The sequence below is a fragment of the Lissotriton vulgaris genome, chromosome 9, assembly GCF_964263255.1.
Source record: "Lissotriton vulgaris chromosome 9, aLisVul1.2, whole genome shotgun sequence".
Classification (NCBI taxonomy): Eukaryota; Metazoa; Chordata; class Amphibia; order Caudata; family Salamandridae; genus Lissotriton; species Lissotriton vulgaris.
The window spans coordinates 19417977-19434367 of record NC_141697.1 but is presented as its reverse complement, the minus strand read 5'-3'; the positions used below and the strand labels follow the sequence as shown (position 1 = coordinate 19434367).

The following is a 16391-nucleotide window of genomic DNA, read 5'->3' as shown; positions in this document are numbered from 1 at the left end:
ATCCATAAAATTTACCACCACACAGTCTCCCTCAAAATGCTTATGCCCGTAGCCTACCCACCCTACCCTTCTGAGGCCTAGGATCAGGCCGCCTAATTCCCTGGGGAGAGGTCTATTTGTCCTTAGCCAATGCATGGTTTTGTTTTTTAGCATTTGGTAGGATTCTTGCTGGTCAGCCTTAAGGGATGGTACATTAGTAAGGATGGCAACATAAGGCGGACAATCTGGTGGTAGGTTCACGGGTGGTATTCTAGGGGCCTCTTTGGGGGGAGCGCATCAGGCTGAATAGCCGGAGGAGGGTTGGAACTAATTCTTCTTGGTTGAGCTAGTTCAGGGCCTTTACTAGAGCCAGAGTTTCTTAAATTGGCAGGGCCATTTTTACCAGGAACCTCGGGACGCACAAGCTTCTTAACGGGGGCAGTACTCACCTTTGATATGTTAGAATGTTCTGTAACATTCGTTGCGGCCAACCCTAGGTTCCGAACACCTCCAGTAGAAGCCACAACATGTGCAGCAGGAGCATTAGCCGCTACCACCCCTTTAGCCGTTCCAGATGCAATAGGCGGGCCCTGTGGGGATGTAGGAGTCGCCCGGGCAACAGATTCCCCCCCTGATCCATCCTCCCTCATTCTAGAATGTAACTTAATGAGAGATTTTATGGAAAAAAGTTGTCCAGGGTCACTTGCTCAAACCTGTCCAACCGCTCTACCAGCCCTTTAACTCTCTCTACTACCGGGATCAACAATGCTTTCAAGATTTTCTCTAATTGATCAATCAAGGGGGTTTCGTGGGGTGGGAGTTCAGCAGAATCTCTAGTCAAATCAACACATGGCTTCTCTGCTATAGCACAGGAGGGCTCTCCCCCCGTGGCCCTCTGGGGGCAACTTACACCCAATCCTGCGCCCTTGTGGATCCCACCCACCCTGGTACCAAGTCTCCTAAGCTTCTTGTAGGGTTTGGGATGGCAACCTTTGCGCGGGCTAACAGTTCTTTTCCTTGTAATATGAACAGGTCTATTTGCTACCAGCGGTACCAACACTGTTGGAGGGGGGAATCCCATGACTAGAAGAAATGGTAGGATGGAGCTTAGGGACAGAGGTCTCACTGGATCGTAAATCCGAAGCATTATCGTCCGTAAGTGGGGATATGTCTGCCATACTCTCCAGCCTATCCAAACTGTCCCTTAAAGCAGCAACCCGTGGATGATCTAGAAGGGGAGAAGCGTTCACCACGGGGTCGGTTGCGCGTGCTGGAGAGGGAACTAGCGCCAAGGGACCGCTTATTTGGAAGATGTTCTCGAGAAAGACGCTGCTCTGTCATGGCGATTTCCTTCTCGATAACTGTAACAACTCGGGTGATAAACTGGTCCATTGCGCCAGTAACACAACCAGGGCCTCCCCCCCTCTCAAACTCTTCCCTGAGCGAGTGGACATTTGCGTACACAGCCAATAGAAAATGAGTACACTGGGCCCAGCGAAACAACTTCCCAGATGAAAAACAATCAACAGTAAACAGAAGTTGGCTAACTGTCCCTGCTACCACAACCAAATTTACAGGGGGGTGGCCCAGCCCAGCCCTGGACAGCCCCGGATGGCACCAGACGGTCCCGCCCTTGTTCCGGGCTTTTCCCGGGATGCTCTCGCGCACTCCCGCGTCGCGGGGTAGATGGTACTGTTATATAGGGTGGGAGGTGTGGGCGCGGCTTGCTCCCGGGCCAGGTGGTGGCAGCTGAAGGATCCTGGGTCTTGGAGTCCGCCTTGGTGTCCGGCGCGACTACCACAAGCCCAGGGTCACAGTGGTCTCCCCGCTTGCCTCCTGAGTCCTTTGGGCAGAGCAAAGTTAGATCAGAGGGTCCGCTGTCGCCCTCCCGGTTGTCCGGCCAAAGTTCCACACGCTGCGGCATAATTATGTAAAAGCAAATCATGCTAACTTTTCACACCTAAGGCTCACAGTTTTCCATTTTTACTGATAAATACAGACAGAAAACAATGGGCATATGTATAAGAAAGTGGCGGAGTGCGGGTTAGCTCCAAAATTGCTAACGCTGCGCTCGTCACTTTAGAAACGCAGGGATGCGCTGTATTTACAATAATACGGTGCACCCCTGCGTTTCTCCCTGCTCTGGTGATAAATTCAGCTGCCTAGCACCAACACAGGTACCCTTGCACCAAAGCGCAAGGGTGTCTGCATTGAGGGGATGATTGTTTATGTCCCTTTCGGCACATAAACAATCACTCATGGCAATTTGTGTTTCTATTTGTGCATCACACATAGAAACAACAAATAAGAGGATAAATAATGCATTTCTCCTCATCTCGCCAAGTTAAGATCAGGTTTTCCCTGGTTATAATTGTGGCGCTGCCACCAATTTACGCCACACTTGTACATAGGGGCAGCATCTAAATCAGTGGGTGTTGCGGTGGAACGCCCACTTCAACGCCCATTGCCCTCCCCTTTCATGCGACGTGTAGCCTGAAAGGGATCTTTATTTACAAGGCAGCGTTAAGCCACGTTAAGTCACTTAACACCGCCTTGCAAATAAGGCAAAAAGTTTATTGCCACAGGAACGCCACTAGAAGCGACATTCCTGTGGTGACAGTGGCTTGTAAATATGCCCTAATGAGTTTCCTCTCTCTATTTTCAAAAGAGGAAAAATACCAAAAATGGTACTTATTTTGAGCGACTCTCCAGGCTGTCCATCATGAATTCCAGGCCGAAGGCTGAGAAGACAGACAGCAGAGGGAGTTAAAAGAAGCATTTGCAATGCAATAGGTCTCGTATTTGCGAGAGTTTGAGCTATTGGCAATGTAAATGACACATAGTCCTGGCTTACAAGAAGCAAGGCTCGAAGTAAAACAGGCATTATCGTAAGCAACAAATATAAATACAATGCGCAGCACTTGCAGGTTTTCAAAACATGCAAATAAAAGGCATTGTCATTTACAATACCAATAGCCCAAACTTTGGCAAACGCGAGACCTATTGCATTGCCAATGCTTCTTTTTAAATTTTCTATTATTATATTATTTTAAAAACTTCGCTGGTGTTGTTTAATCAGCTCTAGAAAACGAAACTCGGCATGGGAGAAGCATGTGAAGTCTCAAATCAACTTTAAGCCAGATACATGGCTGTGGCTCAGCTCGACGTATTCTTAGAACCTCAGGCCGAACCCAAACGGAACCGTGGCGCGGCTACTGCCGCCCTCCCAGTGGTTCATTTGTAACAAAGATATGGCGGGGTTCTCATCAGGCGGATGCTTCGACCAGCACATTTCTCTTGTTACCCTGCCTAACAGAGAGCATGCAAACGCTACTAGTGGGAAGGGGATGTGGTGTAAAGGCCAGAACTGACGACCTAGGAGCTGGGGAACCAGGTTCAGGTCTCTGCTTTAGCTCAATAGCCTGTGATTCTGGACGAATCACTTGATCTCCCTATACCCACCAAAAATGAATGTGTCCTTAACTGGTGCGTTTATGATTAAGTGCCGCTGCTTAGCACCGGAAAGCACCGGCTAAAATTAAGCACTGCACTCTCCCATATCTAAATCACCATTGCACAATGTGAAGCCAGGTAGCCTGAGTTCGATCTCGGCTTCCCTGTTCGAACAAACTGCGTGAGCTTACGCAATGACTTTATTTCAATGTGCCTTCTTTTTCTTTATTATCTCACTAGCGGGCACATTAACATGCACCAATTTCAGATGAGCGCTGTAAAATAATTCCTTTTGTATGTTTTAATAGTCTTTAATGTCGCTGCACCTGTAATAACATATAAAGTAGCACGCAGGGTACATAATACAACGGACTTACCTCTAGCTTCACTAATGGCATTGTAGTCCGGGCGGTGGGTGGTGTGACATGAATGTTTCCAAGTTCATGTTTTGAAACTATTGATAAATGTCACTCAAAACCGCGATACAATAAAATGCACTAAAGTGAAACGGTTTCACATTTAGAAAAATATACTTTTGGAATAAATAGTTGTTATCACGTATTACACAGCCATCTATAAAATATGTTGAGGGCTCGGCTGAGTGACAGTTTTGCATGCCTGCGCTCCAGAGTTCCAGTTCAGAGCTGGAGCGTCGCTCTCACACGGCCGCTGTCAGTCTGTCGGGCTGTTCAAAGAGCGTGCACCTATCTCCAACAAATACAGCACAGCTTTTTACTACGGGCTGCACTGTGCCATCAGGAATTATAGCCGCTCCTCAGCGGGGGGAGGAAACAGCATGAGGTTCCTGTTTTTGGTCTGTAAATGGGCTGTTGAGTATGTCTCCACCCACCCACAACACACAGTCAATCACTGCCTGAGGTTACAACTACCCACACAACGACCGCCCAGCCTGCTGCACTCCCTTGCACCTCCCATGAGCAGCAGAAACGGCACCATCCGTGGGCTGCACAACCTACCAATGGGAGCTACGCAGACGTTTGATGAGCCTGGAGCTATATGCAAACACAAACAGCCAGAGGGCCTGGGAAAGAGTCAGTCACGGATGGTTTGCCCCCGGTCAGAAGCTCCCAGCCTTCTGCAGATTCCCCAGCCCTCTCTTGGCTGCACGGCCTGCACTCACCCTGATGCCTGCTACTGGTTATAATTCACTGATTTTAGTAAGGTGCTTATTATTTCACAGAGCCCTGTGAAAACGTCAGCGGTTCTTTCATGTAGTTGCTTCCCTGTAAAATGGATCAAAAAAGAGAAACAATCCCGAGAGTATTGCTCACGCGCGCCACAGCGAGACATGTGCTTTCAATTATTGCGCCCGTGTCTGGGCACGATAATTGAAACCACATAATGGCTGGTGCTCGTAACAGACACCAATAGGCCATGGGCAGAGCAAGGTGCCCGCCTTTGGTCTATTGCGTGCCGTCTTAGTGAAAAACCTTCATGCATAGCTCAATAGCATGCCCCAAAAGGAAAAGCACACGCTTGTGCGTGTGCCATTCCTAGGTCAGTTTCTGAAACCTCATTTTTACCTACTAAATGTCTTGTGCTGCACGAGCAATGCTACGCACTGCAACGCTAGGCTTGAGACCTAAAAACAGGAAGAGATTACCTTAAATACCGGCAAATGTTAATATATATTTGTATATTATGCTAATATTTACCTGCGGGTTTTTGGTATAGTTGGCTACCTAATTTTCTAAAACGTGTCAGCCATCAAAGAATGAGTGCATGTTTATCAGATAAATAAATGTGTAAATGTACCATTTTCCAACTCCATTTATTTTCAAAATACAAATATGGATAAATACCGCTAAGATAGCCCAAAAATGAATATGGATAAATACAGATGGAAATCTTTTTAAAAATAATCACCATAAAACCTGGACCCCTACCTTTGATGTGGATACCACGGTCTGCCCACTCGCAGAGGGGTGGAGGCTTCCTCACCTATAGGCACCTCATTGTGTCATGAACTTTGGGAGCCCCCCCATGAAGCAGACTTCAGTTAAGACCTCCAAACCTGACTCTTCAGATGCAATTCCACCCATCCATTGATGAGCGCCAAGACACCCTCCCTGGGTCCCAGCGAGCTTAAGAACTGGCTCATTCGTTGTTATATGGACGGTGAGTTCAGCCAGGGGTTCCTATGCAGGGTCTCGGTAGGACACTGTGCAGTGTAACCTGCGCATCCATACAAAGCTACCAGGTAAGAAATCCAGCTCACACATCCTGTCTGCCTGCATGGTATGTACTTAGGGGCAGATTTACAAGCCCCTTGCGACACATTTACGCCGCTGGTGCGTCACTTTTGTGACGTAGCGGCAGCATAAACAATGCGCCATGTTGCCCCGTATTTACAACATGACGGATCTAGAGAGATGTGTCACGTTGTAAATCCCTGCACCGCATTAAACCTGCGTCAGGTTTAATGTATGCAAGGTGGGCGTTCTGTCGGAAAAAGCCTTGGAAAATTGACGCAGTGAAATCTACAATATTTCACGGAGTCACTTTTCCGACGCAGCTGCGTCAAAACCCTGCGTTTTGCTTGAAACAGGCGTAAGGCGTGACACAGCATGTTAGGAATGGGCAGCCCCTGAGAATTGATGGAGTTTGCCGCACTTGCAACACGGCTCCAGCATTGCGCCGCCTTTACGCCATCAGATGCGTTATGCATCTGTTTATCCTTGTGCCATGATGCGCAGCATCTGTGGTGGCGCAAGGGTAAACTTGCGTGACGCATCTTACCTGGCTCACCCCTGCTGATATGCAGGGATGCACCAGTCCTTGTAAATCTGCTCCATAGACTTCTAGGCGCTTCCAAAGACTCAAATATAACTTGCAGCCCTACCAAACCCATCAGTTAAAGCCTGGAGAGAAACATCTTCAGAGAAAAGACCAAATTTTAATTCGGAGTCTAGGGGGCTAAAGGTTCTAAAGGTAAAACGTCTTCTTTACAGAGCACAGAAGCATCCCAAGGTGGCTACAAGGCGCTTCCTCACCGATGAACAGGGTCCACACCCACGGATGAAGTCACTGTCCATTCTACCTAGAGCGGAATTAGCCAGGTTCTTCTGGAAAAGCTCTGTCTTCAGGGGCCACAACAGGAAAATATTAAAACATAACGTATTCCTGGGAACTGTGGCGCATATTTGCTACAAACTGGTGGAGTGCAGTGTTACACTAAAATTGGTAACACCGCACTCCCATCAGTTTGAAAATGCAGGGATGCGTCGTATTTACAAGAATGCGGCGCAACCCTGCATTTCCCCTGGTGCTGGTGCTAAAGAAGCTTCCTAGCGCAGGCATCCGTGCGCCATGTTGCGAGGGTGCCTGCGCTGCAGGCGCAATTGTTTATGTGCAGGAAGGGACACCTGCCTGTACATAAACAATCTTTACACCTGATTTGCTGTTTCTATGTGTGCGGCAGAATGCAGCACACGTGGAAAGAGCAAAATATGAGGAGAAATAAAACATTTCTCCTCGTATTGCCTGTTTAAGATCAGGTATTCCTTGGGGGTATTTTTGGGGCTGCCTCATACCTTGTAAATATTGGGCAGCGCCAAAGAGTGCTGCGTGAATAGGGTCATTATTTACAAGGCGGCTTTAGGCCACTTGCTTAACGCCGCCTAGTAAATAGGGCGAAGGACTTAACGCCACCAGAACATCGGTAAAAATTGACGTTGTGGTGGCGTTAACTCCTTGTAAATATGCGCCTGTATGTGTTGATTTGTAGGTTTGTAAAGCCACATACGTGACCTTGTGCCTTCTATGGAGCACTTTGGACCACAGTTTGAAGCCTTAAAGGTGTGTGTTTATGTTTTGAGTCTAGAGTGGCTCTGAACCTGGTTTCACCTGTACAATTCAGTGTGTGTGTTTTACCTGCAGTCTTTGAGTGAGTCTGTGTGCGTTTATCTTTGCATGTGTACCCTGGCATGTCCATTAGAACCTGCTCTTCTATCTTAAACGGGTTGTTAAGAGGAGTCACTCCCACTACATTCTCCTTATCCTGAAGAAGGCCCCTACGCCTCTTTTGAGGGGGTGTTAAGGCCAGAAACGTTTTGACTTTCACAAGTGTGTCGAACCAAACCCCAATATTTTGAATCCTACCCTTGGAGACCTAATCAAATGTATACTGTTTATCCAAGAGGTAGGTTCAGCTCCCCTCTGCATTGTGACCCTCTTACTCAATATTATGATGCTGTCATTTTTGGTTCACACCCACGTATTCTGGCAAAACACCCCCGGTGCTCCCTGAGAATTGAGTGGAGTGTACCTTCCATCTGAATCCCAAAGATCAGTGTTTGTACGTGGGGGGGAGGGACAATGAAGCGGTGGGTAAAGGCCCTCCGCCCTGACTAGGACAGTATGCTGGACTCTCCATTCCAACCCCACCATGACTTATATTCTTAGTTGTTATATATGTTTATGTTCACTAGTGCTCCCACACGTGTGTCCTTGTGCCTCCATGTTTATCGATATAGTGCTACAAAGTGTCTCCAGTGTGCACACCGGTGAGTGAAAGGCGTGGCGGCACAGCCAGCACAGTTGCAGCATTTGCACTTTTCAGACCCAAGTGCATTCTGGTTCTTGCAGTCTTTCCCATCACATCAATTCCAGCACTCAGCTGTTGGTGCCCAGAGAGACCCCAGTGCATTCTGGGACTGGCTGTCTTCTCAAGGTGTAGTCTGTGCACAGAAGCAATCTTACTACTGAAAAATGTTTCACACAATCCAGGAGATATAAAGTGAACTTTTTTTAATAAATTAGAGCTCTCTCACGTATAAAAAAATAGATCTGTACAAAGAAATTTACAGCATTTACATTTTATATACAATAAAATACAAGTGTTGCGGCACGTGCCCCCAGCACATATAGTCTGTACAAAAGGGCCTGGTCATTGCGCCCTGTCCGACGTAGTGGAAGACTTTGTTTTTTGTGGTTTTTCATAAATAAAAAAAAATAGATCTTCTGCTTTTCACAAATGTACAGCGCGTCCCTCTTGACACTAAGCCGTCAGCGGCTGCCCGTGGAAGGTGCAGTCATCGTACATCAGCTGGAAGAGAGAAAGTAAAGCAAAGTTAGTGCCTGGCGTAATGTCATCAAGTACGCGAACCTCTGCGCGGGTCACAGCGAATGCAAAATTGCTCGTTTTCAAAACTTTTGGGAAATTATGAGTGAATTTTTAACTTTTCCCTAGAATATTCCAGGATTGGTGTTAGAATAATAAATAAGTGTCCTGGACTCTTTTGGGATAGTTGTTGCTTCTCAGACACTGGGGGCAGCCATCTTAATCTGAAGGGGATTCCCTCTTAGAGATACTGCTGGCGGCCATCTTAATCTGAAGGGGATTCCCACTCAGATACTGCTGGCGGCCATCTTAATCTGAAGGGGATTCCCACTCAGATACTGCTGGCGGCCATCTTAATCTGAAGGGGATTCCCACTCAGAGACACTGCTGGCGGCCATCCTAATCTGAAGGAGATTCCCACTCAGATACTGCTGGCGGCCATCTTAATCTGAAGGGGATTCCCACTCAGATACTGCTGGCGGCCATCTTAATCTGAAGGAGATTCCCACTCAGCGATACTGCTGGCGGCCATTTTAATCTGAAAGTGGTTGTCTCTCAGACACTGCTGGCGGCCATTTTAGCCTGGACAGAATGGCTAATCTGGAGCAATGAAGGCAGCCATTTTATAATGAATGGGTGATTCCATTGCAAACCTCCTGTGGACATTTACGGGAATGAGACAGCCCTGAACACTACCCTTGGATGCTTTCAAGCCTCCCCCTTCGGATTCCCACCTGTCAGACATGTAAATACAATAGGAACTCCCACGTGCAGTAGTTACACCCAAGTGATCAACTGAACTACTCTTAGCAGAGGCAGAGGTGCCGGCGAGTGCTAACAGAGCTGACCACTATTATGCCGCTAAATGGGTAGACGTTCCTCTTGCAGCGCGCAACAGTGTACACGTACCTCATCATCAGAGAAGTCCGAGTCGGACTGGGCGCTGTCGTCGTCTTCGCTGTCGGGCAGGTCGTGGAGGCCACTCTTGGTCAGACCCTGCAGCTGGTAGCGGATCTCCAGGTTGTCCCGGCCCCAGGTGAGCTGATAGGGCGAGTAGCCCTGATAGGTGACGCTGTTGACGTCGGCGCCCAATCGCACCAATTCTGACACGAGGTCCGAATTTTGCAGGTCCACAGCGAGGTGCAACGCCGTCCGCCCATTGCATGGTTCCTGTTCCAAGGAAACAAGGGAATAACCAGGTCAGTACAAAGCGCAGCGGGTTCCACCCATATCCAGTATCATGGCCAGAGTCCCGCTAGACAGGCCTGTCACGGCCACGGTTAGTGCCCCCGGTGGATGTTGGACTGCAGGGGTACTAGCAAAGAGGGCTAGGTGTATATACCCAGTGTAGAGGGCCGCGCACAAACCCAGGATAACTGGCAGGGCCGATATCCAGCATATGAGACCAGGGCCGTACGCAGCATACAGCGCAGTAGGTGTGTACCCGCGCAGCGCACCAGTCCCTTACCCAGTGCAATGGACCCACCCAGTACACCAGACCAAACCCAACATTTTGCACCAGTTCCCAGCAGACCAGACGTACACCCAGGGGCTTATTTACAAGAGCCCTGCACCACTTTTGCACCACATGAAGCGGCACTTGCATGACAGAACTCTCATTTCGATTTATGAAGCAGCACAAAGCACCCTGTGGCTTCGAGTGTCCTCATAAACCATGAGTTCGGCAACGCAAATCGCTGCGCTGTCTTAGTCTGCATCTGGGAAGGGTCCATGGCGTTGCCGTGGGTTTTCCCACACAGCGCCCATGGAATTTCACGCTGCCCCAGAATGACAAAGTGATGTAAACCCGGAGAAGCGCAAAGTCTGTGCGCCTCCGTCACCAGGAGAAATAGGTTTAGAAACAGGAAAGCGCCGCTCTGGATTGTTTATATGCAGGAAGGTGCCTGCAATGAACGGAGACGCAGGCACCTGTGCGCCGCGGTGCAAGAGAGCCTACGAGGCGCTGGGCAGCAAAGTGTGCTGAACCGGAGGCGCAGAGGGCAACAATGCACCCATTGCAAAAATACTCCTGCTCTTGACCTCGGCGTAAGCTGCCCTGACAGGCGACTCGCTGCGCTGCCTTACGCCTCTTGCGCCATCTTTGCGTCAGTTGTAACATGGAAAAAGTGACGCAAAAGTGGCGCAAGGGGCTTGTAAATCCGCCCCCAGTGTACAAGCCCCCGGTGTTTACATCCAGAGCCGCCCCCAGAAGCCCCCCAGGCAGCGCTCGGAGCGCGCACTCACCGGAGCATTGATGTCCGCCCCCAGCGCCACCAGCTGTTCCACGATAGCAAGGAATCCGTGCAAGGCGGCCACGTGCAGGCACGTGCGTCCTGTGGGGGAAGAAGCGCGAGACATCAAGAACGTGTCGAACCCCAGACGAGCACACGCAGGAGACATCAGCCCATCCCCCCCACACCGAGGCCCACATTCACTGCACCACCAGCCCCCCCACACCAAGGCCCACATTCACTGCACCACCAGCCCCCCCCCCCCCACACCAAGGCCCACATTCACTGCACCACCAGCCCCCCCCACACCAAGGCCCACATTCACTGCACCACCAGCCCCCCCCCCACACCAAGGCCCACATTCACTGCACCACCAGCCCCCCCCCCACCAAGGCCCACATTCACTGCACCACCAGCCCCCCCCCCCCACACCAAGGCCCACATTCACTGCACCACCAGCCCCCCCCCCACACCAAGGCCCACATTCACTGCACCACCAGCCCCCCCCCCCCACACCAAGGCCCACATTCACTGCACCACCAGCCCCCCCCACACCAAGGCCCACATTCACTGCACCACCAGCCCCCCCACACCAAGGCCCACATTCACTGCACCACCAGCCCCCCCACACCAAGGCCCACATTCACTGCACCACCAGCCCAAACCATGTGTGACCCTGGGCCCACTTACCGCTGTAGTTGACGGTCTGCAGCAGCGCCTGAAGCTGCGGCCGCCGGCAGTGCTGGGTCAGCAGCCCCACGGCCCGCAGGGAGCCCCTCTCACAGGCCAGGTGCAGCGCCGTGTTCCCCTGGAAGTCCCGGATCTCGGGGTCACAGCTGGCCTTCAGCAGCGCCTGTGTGATCTGCGGCTGCTCCGTGATCACCGCCAGGTGGAGCGGGGTCTGCAAAGCACAGAGGGGGCAGAGGTGAGTCCCTGTGCTAGGCGCTATACGCATGGCTGCAGCGCGCTCTGCAGTCTAGGCGCCCTGCGCTGACCTGGGACTCGTGCACTACTGCCTTCCATGTGTGTTCATCATATGCACTATTACCCTGCGCGTGTTATTTATTGGATGTGCTCTGTTCACTAGAAGGGACTCGTGTGCACTGCTGCCTTCCATGTGTGTTCATCATATGCACTATTACCCTGCGCGTGTTATGTATTGGGTGTGCTCTGTTCACTAGAAGGGACTCGTGTGCACTGCTGCCTTCCATGTGTGTTCATCATATGCACTATTACCCTGCGCGTGTTATGTATTGGGTGTGCTCTGTTCACTAGAAGGGACTCTTGTGCACCGCTGCCTTCCATGTGTGTTCATCATATGCACTATTGCCCTGCGCGTGTTATTTATTGGATGTCCTCTGTTCACTAGAAGGGACTCGTGCACTAACTTCTGCCTTTCGTGTATTGTTGATGTGCACTTTTGTCCTTCGCGAGTCTAATTTATGTGACGTGTACTGTTGAAGACAGCCCATGGTGCACTATTCACCAGACATGACCAGCTCGTTCGTTCGTCAGATGGATGACCCTATGTGAGCGCTGATTGTACGTGGCCCTGGCGTGTGCTATTCTCTGCTCTTCCCTGCACGTGGCGCGCTCGTTCACGCTCCACTGGAGCTCACTAGTCACTACTCTTTTCACCACTTGCACGAGGACTCTGCTCACCTGTTTGAGGTGGTTCTGGGAGTTGAGGAAGCCGGGGTCCGAGCCGGTCAGCTGCACGGCCCTCAGCGCCTGCTCCTCGGCTGCGTGGATGATGGCGAGATGGAGGAACCTGAGGGTGCAAAGGGCAAAGGTCAGAGGAGGGTCGTAGGGACAGACAGTGCTATAAACAGTGCAAACCCCTGAGCACAAGTGCTATAAACAGTGCAAACACCTGAGCACAAGTGCTATAAATAGTGGAACCCCCTGAGCACAAGTGCTATAAACAGTGCAAACCCCTGAACACAAGTGCTATAAATAGCGCAAACCCCTGAACACAAGTGATATATACAGTGCAAACACCTGAGCACAAGTGCTATAAATAGCGCAAACCCCTGAGCACAAGTGCTATAAACAGTGCAAACACCTGAGCACAAGTGCTATAAATAGTGTAAACACCTGAGCACAAGTGATATATACAGTGCAAACACCTGAGCACAAGTGCTATAAATAGCGCAAACCCCTGAGCACAAGTGCTATAAACAGTGCAAACACCTGAGCACAAGTGCTATAAATAGTGCAAACACCTGAGCACAAGTGATATAAATAGTGCAAACCCCTGAGCACAAGTGCTATAAATAGCGCAAACCCCTGAACACAAGTGATATATACAGTGCAAACACCTGAGCACAAGTGCTATAAATAGCGCAAACCCCTGAGCACAAGTGCTATAAACAGTGCAAACACCTGAGCACAAGTGCTATAAATAGCGCAACCCCCTGAACACAAGTGCTATAAACAGTGCAAACACCTGAGCACAAGTGCTATAAACAGTGCAAACACCTGAGCACAAGTGCTATAAATAGTGGAACCCCCTGAGCACAAGTGCTATAAATAGTGCAAACCCCTGAGCACAAGTGCTATAAATAGCGCAAACCCCTGAACACAAGTGATATATACAGTGCAAACACCTGAGCACAAGTGCTATAAATAGTGCAAACCCCTGAGCACAAGTGCTATAAATAGCGCAAACCCCTGAACACAAGTGATATATACAGTGCAAACACCTGAGCACAAGTGCTATAAATAGCGCAAACCCCTGAGCACAAGTGCTATAAACAGTGCAAACACCTGAGCACAAGTGCTATAAATAGCGCAAACCCCTGAGCACAAGTGCTATAAACAGTGCAAACACCTGAGCACAAGTGCTATAAATAGCGCAACCCCCTGAACACAAGTGCTATAAACAGTGCAAACACCTGAGCACAAGTGCTATAAACAGTGCAAACACCTGAGCACAAGTGCTATAAATAGTGGAACCCCCTGAGCACAAGTGCTATAAATAGTGCAAACCCCTGAGCACAAGTGCTATAAACAGTGCAAACCCCTGAGCACAAGTGCTCTAAATAGTGGAACCCCCTGAGCACAAGTGCTATAAACAGTGCAAACCCCTGAGCACAAGTGCTATAAACAGTGCAAACCCCTGAGCACAAGTGCTATAAATAGTGCAAACCCCTGAGCACAAGTGCTATAAATAGTGGAACCCCCTGAGCACAAGTGCTATAAACAGTGCAAACCCCTGAGCACAAGTGCTATAAACAGGGCAAACCCTCGAGCACGTATCACTTAAATAAACCCGGATGAGGAGCGAAGGATGAAGTAATGATGGGGGGGGGGGGTTGGGGGGGAGCTGGTGAGTCCAGGAAGAGGTGAGGGTCAACACTAGGTAGAGCTGAGAAGAAAAGCTCAGAAGGAAGGGGTGAGGGTGGGCGCTAGGAAAGGGGGTGATGGTTCTAGAAAGATGAGGGTGGACACTAGGTAGAGCTGAGAAGCCCGAGGGGTGAGGGTGGGCGCTAGTAAAGGGGGGGAGGGGGGCTGATGAGACCAGAAATGTAGGGGTGCACACTAGGTTGGGCTGAGAAGCCCGAGGGGTGAGGGTGGGCGCTCGAGGGGGGCACGGGAGGAAGAGGGTGAGCAGTGAGCCCAGAAGGAAGAGGCGAGGGTCAGCCCTTGGGAGGAGGGGGGGAGGGGGGGGGGGAAGAGAAGGGCTGAGGAAGGCATGAGGCACGGGGAAGTCCGTCCTTGTGTAAGCCGGGGTTTTCAGGGTGTTTCCAGCAGCTGCTCACAGCTGGCAGGGTTCCAGGGACTTCCCAGGCCCCGCCCCCTGCTTGAGAAGGAACAGTCTGTACTCTCCACCCCCTGCGCAGGCCACGCCCCCCGAAAAGCACCATTAGGTAACCTTTGGCGCTACTTCTTAAAGGGGACTTTTCTGTTTACGCTTCTAAAAATATTTCACAATTCATTCGGGGGCGGGGAAGGGGGGGATGCACCCCACTCCAACCACCGACATGCATTAAAAGTACATCAGCTCGATGCGATCTGTCGCGACATGACAGAACTCTTTTTAGTTACAGAATCAGTTCTACGTTAAAGAATACATCTAGGCTCATTCTACCCCTAGGCAGCTCCTTACTACCCCTAGACCCTGGCAGCCCCTATACCACCCCTGGCAGCCTCTTACCACCCCTGGCAGCCTCTTACCACCCCTGTTCAGCCTCTTACCACCCCTGGCAGCCCCTTACCACCCCTGGCAGCCTCTTACCACCCCTGGCAGCCTCTTACCACCCCGGGCAGCCTCTTACCACCCCTGACAGCCCCTTACCACCCCTGGCAGCCCCTTCCCACCCCTGGCAGCCCCTTACCACCCCTGGCAGCCCCTTACCACCCCTGGCAGCCCCTTACCACCCCTGGCAGCATCTTACCACCCCTCCTACCCTCTCCCCACCCAGCCCGTCCCTCCCGTGCCCAGGTCAGGGTGGCAGACTCACGTGTCTCCGTCGTCGGTGCGCTGCCCCCGCCAGGGCTCGGCCGGGGAGGGGGTGGGGGGCCCCGGCTGCAGCCGGATCTCCTGCAGCTCCTGCACCATCTGCTCGTACGCGTCCTCCTTCATGGAGTCGAGGCCGCTGTCGAGGCGCTCCTCCAGGCCCGGCTCCTTCTTGGGGTCCTGCCCGCGGGGGGGCATGGCCCAGTGCCCTCTGGGCACCTCCAGCTCCGCAGACATGGCTGGCACGGGAGGGCCGAGGGTGAGGGGAGCTCCAATGGGGTCCTGCTGAAGGTTCAAGGGGTGCCAAGAAGCGGGTCCTCTATGCGCCCTGAGAAGATACAATGGTGCCAAGGAGAGGGTCCTTATAGTGCCGCCTGGGTCCTGCGGCCGCTGCTGTGCTAGGCGCTGCGCCCTGTCCTCTGCTGTGCCAGGCGCTGTGTCCTCTGCTGTGCCAGGCGCTGCGTCCTCTGCTGTGCCAGGCGCTGCGTCCTCTCAAGCTCTCTCCACTGCTCTCCGTGAGTCGACTGAGTGCCCAGCCTCCTCGGCCCCCTTATGTACCTCCCCCGCACGGGGCAGGCCCGGGGCGGGGCCCAGTCTGTTTGTCTGTTCAGTGCACAACGCTGGGAATTTCCCATCCGAGCCGCAGCGAGCTGGAGAGGAAGAACAAACCTGTCTGACAGAAAGAGCACCGCAGCTCCCCTGACCCTGGGAATTCCACCCGCGCCAGGGCTGGGAAAGTCCTCTCTGTTCACACCGAGCCAACTGGGGAGATTCTTGGAATTCCAGCATGTGCCCATGCCCCGGGGGCACTGACTGCCCCCACCTCCCTCCGGTGCAGAGACACGGTGCCCTGAGTGCCCTTGATGCAGACACTGTGCCCACAGCCAGAGAGGGCAGAGAGAGACCCTGTTGCAGACACTGTGCCCGCAGCCAGAGGGCACTGAGAGACTCTGTTGCAGACACTGTGCCCACTCAAGGGTGCACCGAGAGCCCCCCTCTCCCTCCGGTGCAGACACGGTGCCCTGATAGCCCCCGGTGCAGAAACTGCACCCACAGGTAGAGGGCACCGGGAGCCCTCGATGCAGACACTGTGCCCAGCCACAGCCAGAGGGCACTGAGAGCCACAGGTGCAGACACTGTGCCCGCAGCCGGAGGGCACTGAGAGCCCTCGGTGCAGAAACTG

General features: G+C 51.7%; 1 protein-coding gene across 1 annotated transcript; it reads right to left on the bottom strand.

Moving 5' to 3' along the window:
• Nucleotides 1-8187: 8187 nt before the first annotated feature.
• NFKBIA (NFKB inhibitor alpha) lies at nt 8188-15735 on the bottom strand. The gene is made up of 6 exons (XM_086936930.1): nt 15213-15735; nt 12409-12517; nt 11437-11647; nt 10760-10848; nt 9425-9685; nt 8188-8500 (listed from the first exon to the last, which is right to left on the bottom strand). Exons 1-6 carry the CDS (start codon nt 15443-15445, stop codon nt 8453-8455), a joined length of 951 nt encoding a protein of 316 aa, XP_086793056.1. The 5' UTR covers nt 15446-15735; the 3' UTR covers nt 8188-8452.
• Nucleotides 15736-16391: the final 656 nt, after the last annotated feature.

Excerpts from the sequence above, each read along its gene's own strand:
- NFKBIA (XM_086936930.1), bottom strand. The coding sequence starts at position 15,445 with ATGTCTGCGGAGCTGGAGGTGCCCAGAGGGCACTGGGCCATGCCCCCC. Across the intron at positions 10,849-11,436 it reads GCAGACCGTCAACTACAGCG|GACGCACGTGCCTGCACGTG; the intron begins GTAAGTGGGCCC and ends CTTCCCCCACAG. Across the intron at positions 8,501-9,424 it reads CGGACTTCTCTGATGATGAG|CTGATGTACGATGACTGCAC; the intron begins GTACGTGTACAC and ends TCTCTCTTCCAG.